The following is a 17,370-nucleotide window of genomic DNA, read 5'->3' as shown; positions in this document are numbered from 1 at the left end:
GTGTCTCATATGGGTGCAAAGTCAATTAAACATTAGTGAACTCAATGAAAGGCAATGCCAATCAAACCCCTTGTTTAAATGCTGCCCTGGACTGTGACCGGCTGAAGAAATGCGCTCTGGGAGTTTTCTAACCTGACTATGGCTGACCTGTGGTGGCTTGGCCTACTGGATATTAAGTGACAATAGCCAATATACTGACAGAAAGCTGCATAACAGGTAAATCATGTATATACTGAAAAAAGTCAGATTCTTGTTCAGTAGCAATGGAGCTGTTCAATTTTACTTGATGCAGCATCACTTTCAATCATTATTCTCATTTTGACTTTTTTAAATTGGTAAATTTTGACTTGTGTTTCAAGTCAAACGAATGATGTCTTTTCTCAGAAATGATGTGCAGACAGGACAGATGGATCTAATTTTGATTGAGATTCAAACAACCGGAGCAAATTATGACACAAGCCTTTGTGTAATGATCAGTTCCCAGACAAGCTCAGAAATTCAAACTGAAGGGTCTTTAACGTCATAATTACTGCGGTGGAAGGGGTCCAATCCCCTGGTCTACAACATAAAACAATGGAAGGGATTAATCAAAGAGGGAAGTACGATAAAACATGCTTTATAATGACAACAGGCTTTTGGGGAATAGAGATTGGAGTTATGTCTCTTCTCAAGGCCAAGTTAATGTCAGCGGACTAATAAACGACCACATTTATACTCTTCTCACACTGATGAGTTTAAGACGAGACTAAGTCTTAAAGATCAGGTTGAATTAGAACATCATATACAGTTCATGCTAATAAAGTACCCGAGGTCCTTGAAATGTTTTCTCAGAATCTATACCATAAGAACTTAAGTTTCATCATAAACTCATCATCAACCTAATAAACTGACATAATTAAAACTGCACAAGGCAGCTTCACACATTGCATGTGGTAGGGATAAATGTTTGAACAATTCTGACTTTCTGTGACATTAAGTCCATGACCTGCAAAAAGACAATAGAGGCTGGCGAACAGAACATAAGGAGTCAGTTTGCATTTCATTTCCAAGTTTCAATTTACTACTTCCTGTCCAACATGCAACTTTGGGTTAAAAGGGAAAATGTATGTATGTAAAATCATGGTTCTCTGATTCATATCTCTCTCTTTCTCCGATTTCTGTCTTTAGAAAGTAGAAACCTTCCTACCAGTCTGCCACCAGTGATCCAGGACAGGAACCCCAAAGCTCCTCTTTGCCCATTCCAGCGTCTCCACATCACAACGCTCTCCTGCCAGGAATAACGACCGCAACCTGCAAGGACACAGAGTCCATCTGTCGATCACCTTGAGGAAACCTGACATATCTACTCTCTAACAGGAATGGTCAAGATAACAAAACATCTATGCAACGTTTGCCTCATGGATTTTGGCCATCTCTGTGTCTTTAAGCATGCCAATTATATATTATATACTTCACTTTATATTCATAGATGTGTAGCTTGGGAGCTTGTGATTTACCTGTTTGCTTTCATTGTTTTGCAAAGTGAAACATGAAAACTGGGTGATATGAACTGAAAAACTGTGTGACCTACTATAAACTATGGCTGACAACTTCTCTCGATACTCTTGAATGGGACTCGTGCAATATCTCTTAAAAAGGAAAATGTTTTTCACAACCAGTTTGCCTTCAAGGCAGCACCCTCCACTTCCCCTGTGCTCCTAGCTGTGACTGAGGCATCCTTTCCACTGCCTCCGACAATGTCAAGCAGATAGTTCTTGCCACCTTTGCTGACTAAAGGATCTTTGTACCCTGCCTATGAGGGTTTGTCAGTCACACTTATCCTTCTTTGTGTTGAGCACCATTTCCACTGGAGTCTCTGAGAGCTCAGTCCTTAGCCTTTTGCTTTAAATGTCATGGCAGAAAACACAGAATGTCACTTTTTCCTTCACCCTGAAACTTACATGCATTTTGACTTATCTCAAAGGCATTTCAAGTTGGATGTTTGTCTTCCAGGAAACAGTCTAGGTAAGACTAAGCTATTCCTTTTCCCCAGGAAAATTCTGCCCTTTATATAACCTCTCAGTCAGTATTGATCCTCCGTTACTAGTCCCTCCTCATTCAAGCTTTAGTAACCTCCTACTTTGGATAACTGCCCTCCCTCTATGCCCTACAAGTGACCCAAAACTCTACTTTCTATCTTCAGCCTCACTGATTTCTCCCACATCACTCTTTCCCAAACTCCCTTTGATGGCTGCCCATGGCTGGCCATTTCTAATTCAAAACACTGCTGGTTGTTCGCTATAAGGCTGTGGGGATATCTGTAACCCCCCCTCCTATATGTCCAGGCCACAATGCAGCCATTGATGCTAGACTGATAGCTACATTTTCCCACAAATGACTGCTGGTCATCAGTCATCGGTCTCAACTCTCCGAAATGGCGAAATGACCTTCCAACTCCAATCAAACTTGAAGTCACATTCTATCTTCTGTAACAGGCAAAAACATTTTCATCGTGTCACTCTCCCCCCACTGAATCATAGCTTTTCTCCCCCTGCTCTCTCCCTGGGCAATATTTCATTCTCCTTTTCAAGCACTACTCTCTAACTTGAACTTTATTGTTCGTTTCGGTCTCAGAAATATTATGTAGTCTGGTTTCTCTGGTCTTCAGTAACACAGTGATTGTGGAACATGGGCTACACCGCCCAAAAAATAGTGAATTCATGATAGGAAGCACAGCAACATCCAAAATATTCTGCTGTTGTTTATCAGCACCCAGATGTTGAAGGATGTCTGAGAAATGTATTAGTGTTGATGAAGAACTTAAAGCTGTTATTATGAGTAAAATAACCTCGACAGATAAACATCAAATATGAAAGTAGTACATCAAGGACCATAATAAAGGTTCTGGGTTAACAATGTACCATCACTGAGCTGTCAGATAGGTTCTGCCCTGCAGGAACTGAGTTAAATAACATGTGGAATAAATGAATGATTGACTCACTGACCTGGCAGTGACCTCATGTTCTAGCTACACCACATTACACTCCCACCACCGTGCTTCTAGTTATCCAAGGACAATTCAGATTCTCTGTGGTTTTCAAGTTTTCTAAAGGAGTTCAATGGAAGTACAAGTTCGGAGGAGTCACACAGACACTGTGACCTCAGAGCTGGTGGTGGGAGGACGATGGTTTGGCTGCTGCCCAAGCTGTGCACTGAGTCAGTAATAGTCACTGTAAACATCCGTGTTCTGTTTTCAGGAAGAAACAATTTTAAGACAATCTTTCCTTCCCTTTCTAAATTTTTTCTTTGAAAAAAAGAAAATCAAGGTCAAGATCAATCAAGATCATTGGTGAAGGTAAGTTACAATGATAGCAAATGTACTCAATTCTTTCTACAGCACTGCATCAGTACTCAGTACATCAGAAAAAACACTGTGCAGTCAGAAGCCACAACATGTTAACCAATTACAACTATTTCTATGCTAGTTTGTAAAGATAAGGCCACACTAATCTTTACAGTATGACCTTGAAAACAACACATTCCTGGTGGTTAAGGTTATCTACGTGATGGCCTTTTGTCGCTAATATGCTTAAAGCTGATTCTGTGAGGTCAGTGTGACAAAGTTGAAGAGAGAATAAATGAGAAACACTGACTTAAGGAGAATATAGCTGTAGTAGGTGGCAGTCATATTTTCCACACAGATGGACATTTAATCTCCAAAACTAGTGCATGACCCCAGAGTGTCTGTGCGTATGACCTGTTGTGTGCGTTAAGTGTTCAGGGCTGCAACTGTGCATTCGCAACATGGGACAAGCAGACTAGAGAATACCCTGGTATATTCTCAGGGGGGTCTTTTTAATTAAAAGACAAACAAGGTGCAAACATCCCCAGCTTTAACAGCACCAGATTTTAATGCGCACCAAAAAGCCCTATCGAGAGGAGTCATGCACTTCGTCATTGTTTATGAGTGAGGCTCGCAGTATTGAGTTAGCTCTCCCAACTTAAAAAACACAGTGTCTGCCCCTTTTGTCGTGCTACTTCTATGCAGAGCACTTCTTCCATCTCAGCTTTAGACAGCTCTGCAGCCAGACTCAATGTAGTTTTCACATCTGTGCTGACAAGTAATATTGCTCAAGCACACTGATAAGGGTCCAGGGCTATTACAGCCCAGCGGGCTCTAGACGGAGTAAATGTGTCAATATACTGCAGACAGGGTATTTGAGCTGTATCAAATTATCGTTTGAGGCCTCTCTAGCATGAAATTATGTGTTTGATAACAAAGCTAACAGAGTTTTCTGAAAGGTTTAACTACTTCCATCAACACACTTTTAATTAAAACCAGCACTACAAGTATTGACATATCCTTTCATGTGTTATAAGAAGGGGCCAAGATCTGTATGGATTGATCTAGATCCATTAAGCTAAATTGTCACAAACACTATGCTTCAATGAATTCTTCATGTGAGAAGTCAGTCTAGCCTGCTGAAATGAATGCAATCTACAGAGTTAATACAAGGTGGAGTTACCATGACCAAGAAATAAGTTCAAGACCTCTTAAAAGAAAGACTGGATTATCTTGATACTTGATGCTCTCCCGCATTCACGTAGGAAATGAAACATTCAAGACAGAGACAAGAACGGACACAAATGATTTAATTAACTGCTCCTCTACGCTCAATAAATGAAAACCTGAACCAGAATGTCTAACAATCTCATGGAATTTCAGCCATGAGTATATTTTACATTCTGAGTTTAAAAATGCCACGTTTTCTTGGCATAAAAACTCTTTCTGTAATTGTAAAATTGAAAGTAAGTCATCATAAGCGAATGAAAGGCTCAACCAGACATTGAATCGCCCTGCTCTAAAATGAAACCGTGTTTCATTGCTTCTTTTGTATTGCTGCCGGTGTCCACGGTGATATGTTTTGTTCAGCACAGAAGACCAACCTGCCTCCTCCAAGGGGAAAAGACACATTAAGAACAAGAAAGTGTGCACAGAAACAGCATGTCGCTTTAATGACTGATTGTGACAGGGTAGAAACTGGGAGGATAAACGCCACCAATATTTGAGGCATAAATATCCTGTCTGCAAGTAAAGCATTTAAAAGATGCTATGCATTCAGCACAGAGAACAACTGAAGATCGTCAAATTCAGCACACAATGCCAGAGTTACTGAATGATTCACTGAGGCCATAGGTCATCCACACTAAGAATTGCTTTATGATTGTGTGCTTAGAGGCATTTTCAGACTGCTGAACAGAATGAAAGTGGTGAATTGACGCCACAGCCCCTTTAGGTGCAAGTTTCTCTGCACTGCACCAAATAATTAAAACTTGTGATAATCTCAGCAAGTATTTGACTCTCTTGGGCCAAACTAATACCATGAAAAATGTTTGTTTTTAACTCTGAGCTACAGACGACCTTTACCTGAAGAGTGAGACAGCAGGCGGTAAACAAGTTCATGTGGTATGATTTAATACAGGTGGGCTGCAGCGACCTGCCGCTGTTTGTTATCCATCCTGATTAACACCTAAGGGGGTCGAGCTGAGGGTGCGGACTGTGAGCAATGGAGGTGGAAGAGGGCTCTGCATCAACAGATGGCCGGAGACTAACGAGAGGCTGGACAGGCTGTGCAGAACGCTGTTAGCCATGAGATGTTTTTACACATCACTCCTGACGTTTCAAATCTCAACAACCTGCAGTTGAGGGTTAAGGACTTTACTCGTTGTCTTCACAGATTATCAATCTTATTTAGGACTGAAAGCAACTATTATCTTAATATCAATCAATCATTTAGTCTGTAAATAGTGAACAATGGCCATCAATCTATTCATCAAAGATTAGAAATACTGCACTATCAACAGTTTGTTTAGTCTTGTTTCTAGTGAATTTCCTGTTGTGTGAAGTGTCGTCTACCTCGACAGGAGGTATTTTTTCCCAATTTCAACACGGGGGTCCTGCTGGCGAATGGCTCGGATGGCGGTGGGTGCTGTGAACATGGAGGAGACTCCGTTTTCAGACAGGACACGGAAGAAGGCCCCAGGGTCTGGAGTCCCCACGGGCTTACCCTTAAAAACAGGAAGAGCAGCAACAGCTGTTTAGTACAAACATGGAGGCAGGCATATGACAGACTGCCTACAGAGCCAATAGCAGATACGTGGATTATTGTGGATGCTCAAAAGCATTACGGTAATATTTCTAAAATGTTCCACAATACAAACTGTTAACTACATCAATGAATATTCATAGAGCAGCTGTTTAAAATGGAGAGGCACACTGGAAGGCTGCCTCCCAGACAGATGGGCCCAGAAATCCATTGATTAGAAAACACTGTTGCACTATAGGAGTATTGTTTGTCTAGAAGAAAAGATATGGACGAAAGAAGCCTGCAGGTAAATGCTTCCAACAACAATTTCAATAGTGTTTCTGGTATTCAAGTAGCCTGTCCCTACAGTGAGAAGGCAACTGCAGACGAATGAGAATGGTAAACAGCAGTAGTGAGTTCTGGCTGTCATTTTCTTTCTCTGGATAAATATTTGTGTCTGTGTATTCATCAGAAGAAAGACAAAAGGTTGGCAGCATCATGCCTGAAGATTAACGGGCTGCTAGAACAAGAGCCACGTGAGACAACCAGCGTGGCTGGAGTCAAACACTGATTTAAGGAAGGCAGATTAATTCACTGCTTCCTACGGGCGAGAGAAAATTAAGAGTGCTAATGCAATGAGCAGCCCTCAACATAAGAAATACAACGTAAGACACACGCGGAAAGATCAACAGACAGACACACGTCCACAGCCCTGGACAACATGCTAATAATCCTCCACATAATAAGCAGCCTGCATAGAGAGCCAATGGGTAGTGTTCCCACAAAGAAAAGCCAAATTACCTGTAATAATCTGATGCATAAATATCAAGTGGCTGTTCAAAACACACATTCATGCAGAAAACATTTCATTAAAGCTTCTTTATTCCTTCATCCTTCTTCAGGTTTGAACTGATATTGTTGGGTTAAATTAACATTTTTCTGACATGTACATTATATATTTGTTCCAGTCCATTTCATTATAACCTCCCACATTTTTTGGTCAAATTAAAAAATGATAATAATAAAAGGTTGAATTTATTGTATTTGTATCATGTGATGGGGGTTCAGTTTCCCAATTTCTATTGGTGCTTTTGTGCTGCATAATTACGAAATTGTTGGGTGCTTGAATGAATGTCATTATGATAACCAAAATTGAAATGCTGTTTCTGCACCACTACCGTTGCTTTTGAAACATTAAACTATTTCACCAAATATATTCTGCAAGCTTCAAGTTATCTTTAACTCCAGCGTTGGACGGCATAAACTGCATGTACAGGTGACACAGTGTCTGGCATGAGTAAAGAAAAAAGAAAGACTGAGAACAGACTGGAATAGACAAAGCTGCAGTCTGTCTCTTGGCAGTGGACTGTAGCAGCCAGAGTCAAACATGGCAACAGGGTAAAATAGTTCACCACTTCTTGAACTGAGTCCACATAAACTGGAGTCATTAACCAAATATGGATGTATTCAGCTTACATAGCTAACAAAGGCAGATACCAAACTGACATTGTGCAGTTGTACAAATCAGGTTATATTGCTGAGTTCTTGTCTTTCGTGTTGTTTGCAATACTGCTGTAGCTAGTTTTAGATATTAAACCTTGTCTCCAGGGACATACCTCATAGAGAATTGTGCTGTTACCATGGAGCAGAGGACCATAGCAGATATATGAATGGCCAACGACCCAGCCCAGGTCCGATGCTGCCCACCAAACCTGCAACATGTTAAAAAATGTAAAGACTCTGCATAAAACACTCTGGTGAAACAACACTGTGCATTGAGTGCTGCTTAATAAGTGGAGAAAATTCTATTAACGCTATATTTTTAGCATTTGAAGCTGCAAAGGGAATTAAAAGACAAACACCTATGGTACTTGAAGGGACTATAAATGTCAATCAAATAGCTTATGTTACATAAAATGATGAATGTAAACAAAAATTTGTAAAAAAAAAAAAAACGTGCATAAAACATACTACTTCCAAATCTCATGACTGTTCAGTTACCATACACATGGTGATCAAATATTCTTTCAAGTATAGAACAATCTGACTGCTGACTGCATGCTCTTTGTTCTCAAGCATGGCTCGCTACTCAGAAGTGGATGCTTTATTGCCTTACATCTCCAGGACTGAGTCCATAAATATTTGACATGGTCCATTTCAGCATCACAGCATAGCCTGCAGTGTCTCGCACAACACCCTGGGGGACAAGATAAGAGAAACATCAGACCAGTGACAGGTATTGCACTGGGCAAAGAGGCAGGGGATTAATATCAATCTAAACACAGTCGCTCTGGCCTTCTGTACTGAAGGGCATGGTATTTTGTTTTCAAATGACTGCTTCACAAACCAATTCCAATTTCCGGCTTTTATTAGTTAATGGTGCAGTATATATAAATATTTTTGAGCAAAATAGTGTGTCCTCAAGTCCTCATGTCTATAATTATAGAGTTTTTCTCAAAGTTATGGTCTCCCTACAGCAATAACTGAGAGTCACAGTAACTCACAGAGAGAAAAGCTGGCAATAACAGCACTATTAAGCTCAGGAACTAGCCAGCAGGTGGATATTTTATATCATCTGTTGGTCAGATGATGCCATTTGAAAGGAGCTGGGGTTTTTCCATTTGAAGCTGCCTGCAGGCAATTCATCCTACGTGAGATATAGCTCCTGCTGTGGAAATACTCCGTCTTATTTATGTCACGGTGATGGTGTTTAGATTGTTTTGCAGAGTCAGAGAGCAGATGAGTCACACAGAAGCTTTATACAGAGCTGACAGCATTTAAACAAAGAGGGTCTACGCGAGAATGTATGTTTATATGACATCTTTAACTATATGATGTCTCTATGAATCAGGTATTGATTTCCACAACCCTGTAATGTCAGTACCTTTGGTGTTCCAGTGGTCCCAGATGTATAGAGGACGTAGAGAGGATGGTTGGAGGGAACAGAAACACAGTCATGCGGTTGAGCTGTGGCCATCTCTTCCTCCCAGTCCAGACTCAACTCCGGACTCATTGATACTTTCTCCTAAAACACAAAGAAAAATGAGGAAACACATACTTATTTTCATTCTGATAAAACTGCTATAAAAGGAAACTGTTAAAAGCGGTATAGCTATAGCCAAACATATTTTACATTGTGATATGATATAAAAATCAGGTGAAAAAGTAAAGAAAAAACTGAATAAATCAGTGGAGAAACATAAGGAATGCAGATGCTTCCACACAGGTACACTGCATGGTACAATTAAGCAAATAACATCCAATCATGTTCTGCAGCGTGTATGAAACTGCTGAGCAAGCCCAGTTGATTCTGTCAAGACAGCAAGAAGAAAAAGATCTAAGTGACTTTGAAAGAAAGTTCATTGTTGGTGTGCAGTTATGCGGTGGAGGGCATTTTGCTGGTATGGTTTGGGTCTACTTGTCCCCTTAGAGGGAAGACTCAATGCAAATCAATACAAAGTTGTTCTGAGCGATCACGTTTATCCTATGATGAAACATTTCTATCCTGATGGGAGGGGTCTCTTCCAGGATGACAAACCCTGCCATAAGTCATTACAATCTCTTGTATCTGCAGACAGAGGTGATTTCGGGTCATAGATTAATGCCCTTTACATCTCTGACATCTGTCTAATTTCTGACTTCTGTGAAACTCTTTGATACTTTAATTTCATTAACATTTAAATCCTCCCAGGAGGCTGAAGAAAAAGTCCTGTCATTTCTTTCTTTGGTTCTTAGAGAAAGAATTCATCATTCAATATCATACAGACTCTTCTTGAGGCACAGGACAGACAGCCAATAATACCCCCAGCTTTCTGAAATGCAAGGCTTTTTACTCACTTTACCCAAAGCCAAGACTTGCCTGACTTAACCAGGTTTTCATGTTGGAAGCCATGTTCACAGAACCACAACCTCTTGCTTACTGAATGCAGGAATTGATAAAGCAGCTGCAAACACCAGTTTGAGTTTCCAGTGAATGTCCTGTGAAAACCACTTCTGAGTTCACTGATAACAAACCCATGCCCACCATGTATATCTCCCAAATAAAATAACAGCGATTTCGTGACTCACCGGATCATTCAACAATAGATAAGAATGGAGGATGCAAACAGATAAAATAACTCATGTTCAGATACATGGCGTAACTGATAACACAACAAATCTGAGATGAGAGATTGCAACACCAGTGCTTTACATTTTATGCCCGTGTGAAAGTGAAGCAGATTTCAGCTTGCTGTCACTACGTTAATGCACATTTGTGTGCTGTATAATCATTCGACACAGCTCAGCCTGAAACCAAACTGGATCTGTGCCAGGCTGCTTATGATGACAGGCAGCAACCTCCATCCCTCAGCTGCAAACATACTACACATATTTTTCACTCTCTCTCATCTACTTGAACCAGCTATACGTCATTTCAAGTTTTGATCCCGTGGCAGGATTTGTAATACTGTATTTTCATACACATTTCACCCAGTATAGGCGATAATTCTTTAAAATGTAAAGTTTTAAATTCAGTTCAATGATTAAATGCTCTCTTACAAGTTAAAAACAGCAGGCTTGGCAAAAAAACCTTGACTAAACTGATCAGCTTTACATATTTCAGATACATCTACATTCTGTCACATAACCAGCAGGTTTAGAAACATCACCAGTTGAGCTTTATGGTGCTTTGTGCTTCTTACCATGTCAGGCCTGTTGTAGATGAGGACTTTAGAGGGCCTGTGAGAGCTCAGCTCCAAGGCCTTCTCCACCAGAGGGATGTACTCTACTCTTCTGCCTGGCTCGATGCCAAATGAGGCTGTAACCATCAGCTTGGGCTGAGAAACACAGAGATCAGGTGAGAATTTGATTGTGTTAAAAAGTCAAGAACTTACAACATCATGACATGTTTCTATAGCGATATTAGAAACAGAGGGTAGTGTACCCTCATACTTAACTTGAATATTTGTTTTGCTGCAATCTAAAGAGGGTATTAGAGGTATGAGTCTGTTGCCTTTGGCAGCACTCCAGTGTCAAGTCAAATTCAGTTCACATAAGCCTTATTAACATGCATGTGATAATGATTCCATAGTAAATAGCTGGCTTACAACAACCTGAGGTGTTCCTACAGAGGCTGTAGTAATTCTTTAGATTTCAAAGTTTGATGGACATAATTATGCCACAACTTTGGCTCCTAAATGAGACACACTCAGTCATGGTTAGCTCATTGTCCCCTAGTGGTCATTATAAGGCATTGCAATGTCTAAAGCGATGCTAAACAAGGATCATTTACTTGCCTCTTGTCTGCATTTTCTATGAAAATAGTGTCCTTGTTCATACTGTATGTAGATCCTATCAACTATTTATCTGAAAATAACCGAGTGAACCAGACTCTAATATTAGCTGTCCCCTGAACTGTACCTCAACAATAAGAGGTTAAACAAATAGCTGGTGGCAATACTTAATAATGCTGTATTTCTTCAGATTTATATTCTTATAAACACATCACTCAACAGAGATCACTCTCTTCAGACACATTCCCTGGCAAAATATCCAGTTGGTCCATTAATTCTTCTGTTGCCCTGTTAAAAAAATCTCTGCAGATGGCTTCAACATCATTCTTGAGTGTATGGTTGCGAAAAGAAAAGGCAATCCAAGTGCTTTCCACTGTGAATGATTGATTTTGATCTTAACGAAACAAAGACGCCTCAGGCACCTCTGGCTTTCAGATATTTTGCAGAATGAATGGCGCACATTACTAATGCGGAATGAAAATTGGAATTGGAAAATTCTTACTTGCAAGCATATTATCGCCCTGCTTCATATAAGTTCATAAAAAGAACAAATAGACACCACATTAGCCTGTACTTAGTTTTTAATGAGTGGCCATGGAGTGAATTAATAAAGATCATGTAGTTCTCTTGTGGTAACTCAAGAAAAGATCAATCTCAACCACAAGGTGAATAACAAGATTTCCTAACCTTGGCATGATTGATGCGGACAGAAAGCTCTTTGGAAGCGAAGCCGCCAAAGATGAGGCTGTGTGGGGCACCGATCCGTGCACAGGCCAACATGGTGAACATTGCCTGTGGCACCATGGGCATGTAGATGACCACCAGATCTCCTTTCTGTACCCCATTCTTCACAAAGACTCCTGCTAGCCTGGACACCTGGAAAAAAAGATGCAGGGGAGATGCATCTGGGACTTTTCTAATGCATTACTGATTACCTTCAATTGGACATAATCTGACAAATGAAAGAACTCAATATCTTTTTATGAATTAAATAGAATTAAAAATCCAGCTGCCACAGCAGAAAAACTTGGCCAACTGTCTAAATTGAAGGATGAAAAATGTATTCATTGTCATGGCAACACTGACAAATTCCAATTTCAGTGCTCAAAACCCAACCAAAGGTTGCTTGAATGCCTCAGAATTATTACCACACATCCTGGCAGTCCAGATCAGGCTTTATAAAAGTGACTAATCCAGCTCTTTATGCTGTTCAGTTTTGGCCTTGAATAATACTATTTACCTGGCCCTGAAGTTCCCTGAAAGTGATGATCTGTTTAGTTCCAGTCACTGGGCTGTCATAAATGATGGCAGGCTGCTCTCCACGGCCGCTCTCTACGTGACGGTCCACAGCATTGTAGCACATGTTCAACTTCCCTCCAACAAACCTGACAGAGACAAACATAACAATGTTTAATGACCAAATATGAACAGCATATATCATTTTATCATGTGCCACCACCTCGATCAACACATACGGTTCTGAAGTGTGTATTTTTGGCTGGTTGCGTTATTTCCTGCTCAGGCAAAAACATATGCAGTCGCCTTTGCCAGCAGCACACAGCAAATCAATGTGCTTGATAAAGCGAAGGTTCAACTCAGTTCTGGAGCTGCTGTGCATATGGATAAAGAGCGGCAAGCAGGTCGAGCAGATGGTGTCTGGGAACTGCTGTTTTGGAAGACAGAGAGAGACACGGTGGCTGTGTCCTTCATTTCAACATAACAGCATCAGATTCAGGCAGCTCTGACTTTTGCTACCATGCTTGACGACAGCAGAATCCACCCACCACACAAAAAAAAAACATTTTCACTTCACTCTCAGTGCAGGAGGGTGTTTGTGGGCTGCCGTGCATTTTAATGATGTTCCAAAAAACATCAGGGAAGTGCAAATGTTGTTTCACAGCTAAAAAAACACAGCTTTTTATCCATCTAGTAAACATCCTAATTTACCTGGACATCGAATATAAGGACTACAGATTTATATTCAGGTGATACTTGGTTAAATTTAAGAGCTATGAGTAGCCCCAGTTTGTGCCTCCATTACAACCATTAGCTAGTGTTAGCTGATTAGCTAACGTCAACTTATTTGCTAGCGTTCATTTTCTCAAAGATAAATACAAGACAACCTTTGAATAAAACAGCAGGTCGTTTCACTTACGACTTTTGAAGACATTTTAAACATTGTTTAAGACTCCTCTACCCAGATGGAAGAAAAAACTACACAGAAAGTTGTCAAGTTTTGGTTTGGCCAAACAAAGATGGCGGCCGGAAGTGGCATACTGGTTCGATGCTTGTTTGTCTTGTGGGACTTCAGAAAATGTATTAGCTTTATTATATAGGTCGCTTATATACATTAATTTCATCGTATTTCATTAGCTTACCATTCTGTCATATTTTCAATTAACATGAGCAATGAGAAATGTCACTTGTGGCTTTTCAACTAAATTATAATGAAAACCTAAATATGTTTTTGTGCAGCAGGTGGAATATTTTACAATCCAGTCTGAGTAATCTAAAAAAATATATAACATATACGAACTGCATTTTTCCCGAAGTCTGAAATGTATTTTTTTTTACTACAATAACAGATTATCTAGAATATCAATTTAATGAATGAACAAAAACAAGAGCTTAAAAATGCAAATACACACAGGCTGCTGGGGTAACGTTAAAATAACTTATAAATAGGCCTGATAACTGTTGCGTCCAAATGGCTCATTGTTGAACTGTGATTCAGTGGTTTTGTTATCAACATAATAGCATTTCAGGGTCATAAATGTGCAGCTTTTACACTGTTGTTCACAGTGTGTCCCAAATACACTTGGCATTATATGCACTAGAAAATGTTTCTTGCTGTGTTGAAACGTTGAAACCTACCAGTTTGGAAACACTGGATCCTCAACGTGCAAAGTTTTACTCCACGGTTCAAACCAGTTTATATCCTGTCCCACCTCACCCCAGAACTTCTCGGGGTTGTCCCTGGCTGAGGCGAAGGCTCGGCTGTACGCCGTGTCGGATGCATAGTTCCTGCAGCCCTGCCAGGCGACACACTTCTTGGGGTCTGCAGAGGCGTGCGATCCTGCTGCTCTGAGGCCACGTTGTTGTGCAACTGAAACGGTCCACAGTTTCCTCCCGAGTGTCCTCTTGCGCTGAAGAGGGGTGCAGGGACTCAGGCGCAGTATGTGTTTTATGTGGAAGTGCATTGCTGCTGTAGCTTTTTTAAATAGTAAACTTTCACGCGTTTTTCCTTCTTCCGGTGTTTTTCAGCAGGTGAGGGACCCACTTCTACTACTCAACTGTGAGCGGCGTCATCTGGGGACGCCTCCAGCAGAAATCTTTACAATCCCCTCAAGGAATGCGAACTATGAACTGGATGTAGTTGATGCAGGAGGAGCTTTGAGCCACAATCTGAACTGTTACACAACACATAAACTGGTTTTAGTGCACACAGCTCTGAAGACTGGCCAGAACTATTTATAACAACATATGTGGCACATTTTGAAAGATGCTGTACAAATAAAAAAAAATGTTTCATTTCGGTTGGGTCTGCCTACAACCTGAATTATTATTATTATTAAGGAATAGCTCTTTAGCCTATGGCATGTCTTTTATCTTGCGAAACAAGAAGAAATCATTGATATTTATTTGCAAATTGCTTGAAGCTCCTTGAAGCACAAATCTTTGTTTACAACATTAAACTTTCAGGATCCTCAGGGTGACATCAATAAACCCCGCTCCTGTTAAGAATGCAAATACCTCTGCTTAAACTGATCAGGGAATGCATTTAGGGGCTTGTTGGGGATATTTATGGACATAATTGGGTATGTTTTATTGATTCAAATTGAAACTCAAAACGTCTCTCTTGTTAAGCTGAGTCACTTCTTCTGGTCTCATGATCACAACAGCAGCTTGTGCAGTCCTGTCACACCACACGTGTCCTCTCAGATGGCGTTGCATACATCTCTTTCATCACTGCCATCATCCAAGCTGCTGGTAAACACCCATAATCCTCGCTGACCCCCCTGGATGTGACCCCTGCACACTGGTGCCCCTGGTTGAGTAACTCATCCATCTGATATTTCAGGTCATCTGTTTCTATTTATACATGCAGAGCAGTGTTTTCCTTCAGTTCTGGAAGTATCATGCACTTTCCAGGAAACCCTTTGTATTGTCTTGCAACTGCTGCGTTCATTACATTTCTTACCAAACGTGGGGATTTAAATGAAATTAGACAACCACCTTGGAATTTTTACAGTGGTTTACTGGTGAATTCTTTGCCCACAAGTAAACACAACACTCATACCCTTTTTGCCAACATCAAATTGTGTACATTTTCCATATTCTGAATTATCGATGATGTTTTTTTTTTACCTAATATTGGATTTTACCACATTTCAACAGAGCGTGTAAGTTACAATCTATATTCATGTATAACTATAATCAAACTTTGACAGGGAAAGGATGCCTCCCCTCTCTTCGCATGCTGTAATTTGTCACTGCTCCCCCAGACGCTGCCATAACTCTTTTTATAATAGTGCAGATGCTATTGGCAGAATGTGTATCATCATCTTACACACTCTGGCACCGTACGTGCACAGAGAGAGCACCAACTAATGGCTGCTTACAAAGGCCAATCAGACCTAAACCGGAGTCCGAGATGGCTCATGATGGCCCCTCCGTCTTGCCCTCTTCTCTGATTTGACTGTGATGCCTGTGAATGTTTTGAAGCAGAAATCAGTTGGTAGCCCTTCAGGAACAGTAGTGGCAAATTACCAGAGTTTATCTACAAGTGATTAACCTCCAAGCAGTGTTTTTTTTCCCCCGCAAAGTGTCTGAATATGAATTTATAATCATATTAGTTTGAAGATAATGATTGCCGTTTACCATTTTGAATGGGTCTTAGACGCAGCATTTGGCCCAGACGCTTGTGAGTGATTTCAGTGGGTGAATTTGTCTTAAGAATTGCCTAAAACTGAACACAAAATGCTGATGATGTAAGTCCAGGTAAAAGCCATTAACATTGATTTTTTTATTCCATTATTTAATGCCAGTCAAAGCAGGAGCAGAAGACAAAAAGAGGTTGAAAGGTACACGAAAGACTTTTAAGCTTACACACATTTGAGATGTGTAAGAGGGGCTGTAGCTCAATATAAACTGATGTCTTAATATTTTTTACTGTCGGCCTATAAGCAAGTAAAATGCCAAATAAACAGCTGCAGAGCTGCATCAATGAATTTTCTGATTTCATGTTGTTGTAATAATGTGACAAGACGGACAAAATACTCCTATTAGGCTTGCTTCTCAAATGAAACGAGATTAAGTCACTCAGGATGCAACAAAGTGAACTAGTGTTCAATGTCATTATGTCATGTGCCGTTTCCATTTGACAACGCGAATGGGTGCTGTTTCCCTGAAGGGGGCGTTAGTAGCTAATAGTTAGAAGAAAGTTAAAATAGTTAGAGGTTAAAATCCCATGGCAAAAACATGATATGTGAAAATCAGTGTTGCAGGTACTCTGTTTTGTAAACCTCAAGGTGCCCTTGAGCAAGACATTTAATCCAGGTAGTTGCTCCAGGTACAAACAATAAAAGTCGGACAGCCTTGTGAAGTGAGAGAATATCATCATGAAGCTACTTCTCTTAGTTGTTCCTGTAAATAAAAATGTATATTTGTGGTGTTAACTTGCGTTGTGATGATCTACTTTCATTATCTGTCGGCAGCTGCCTGATGGTGCTTGGTAATAAACAACAGAGCAGCTGTGGGGAAAGCAGCCTGTCACATCACGTAAAAACCTCAACACAACCTATTACATAAACACATTATTTTTTGAGATTTTTCTCAGGTCACCAGGAAATTTTCATCTATTTTTTTCCCAGCGTGACAAGCTATATAGATCACAGTCAATACTGCACAGGGATTAGAGTCAATGGATGTCAAAATTCATTAGCCAATGTTCCTTTTTAATTTAAAACTACAAGATTAGAACAAGTATAACCGGGAAAGGAGAGGTGCTCGTAGGCCGATTTTGTCACCTT

At 40.3% G+C, this 17,370-nt stretch overlaps 1 protein-coding gene across 1 annotated transcript in view; it reads right to left on the bottom strand.

Moving 5' to 3' along the window:
• Positions 1-14,538, bottom strand: part of acss3 (acyl-CoA synthetase short chain family member 3) — a 31,774-nt gene extending 17,236 nt beyond the window's left edge. Inside the window, exons 1-9 of the mRNA XM_070929167.1 lie at positions 14,213-14,538; positions 12,579-12,723; positions 12,026-12,214; positions 10,748-10,882; positions 8,950-9,090; positions 8,182-8,262; positions 7,682-7,777; positions 5,897-6,048; positions 1,187-1,290 (exon numbers count right to left, since the gene is read on the bottom strand). Coding sequence (XP_070785268.1) covers positions 1,187-1,290; positions 5,897-6,048; positions 7,682-7,777; positions 8,182-8,262; positions 8,950-9,090; positions 10,748-10,882; positions 12,026-12,214; positions 12,579-12,723; positions 14,213-14,538 — 1,369 coding nt within the window. The remainder of the gene's footprint in view (positions 1-1,186; positions 1,291-5,896; positions 6,049-7,681; positions 7,778-8,181; positions 8,263-8,949; positions 9,091-10,747; positions 10,883-12,025; positions 12,215-12,578; positions 12,724-14,212) is intronic.
• Positions 14,539-17,370: the final 2,832 nt, after the last annotated feature.

Source organism: Enoplosus armatus, chromosome 22, assembly GCF_043641665.1.
Source record: "Enoplosus armatus isolate fEnoArm2 chromosome 22, fEnoArm2.hap1, whole genome shotgun sequence".
Lineage (NCBI taxonomy): Eukaryota > Metazoa > Chordata > Actinopteri > Centrarchiformes > Enoplosidae > Enoplosus > Enoplosus armatus.
This window is presented reverse-complemented; position numbering and strand designations above follow the sequence as displayed.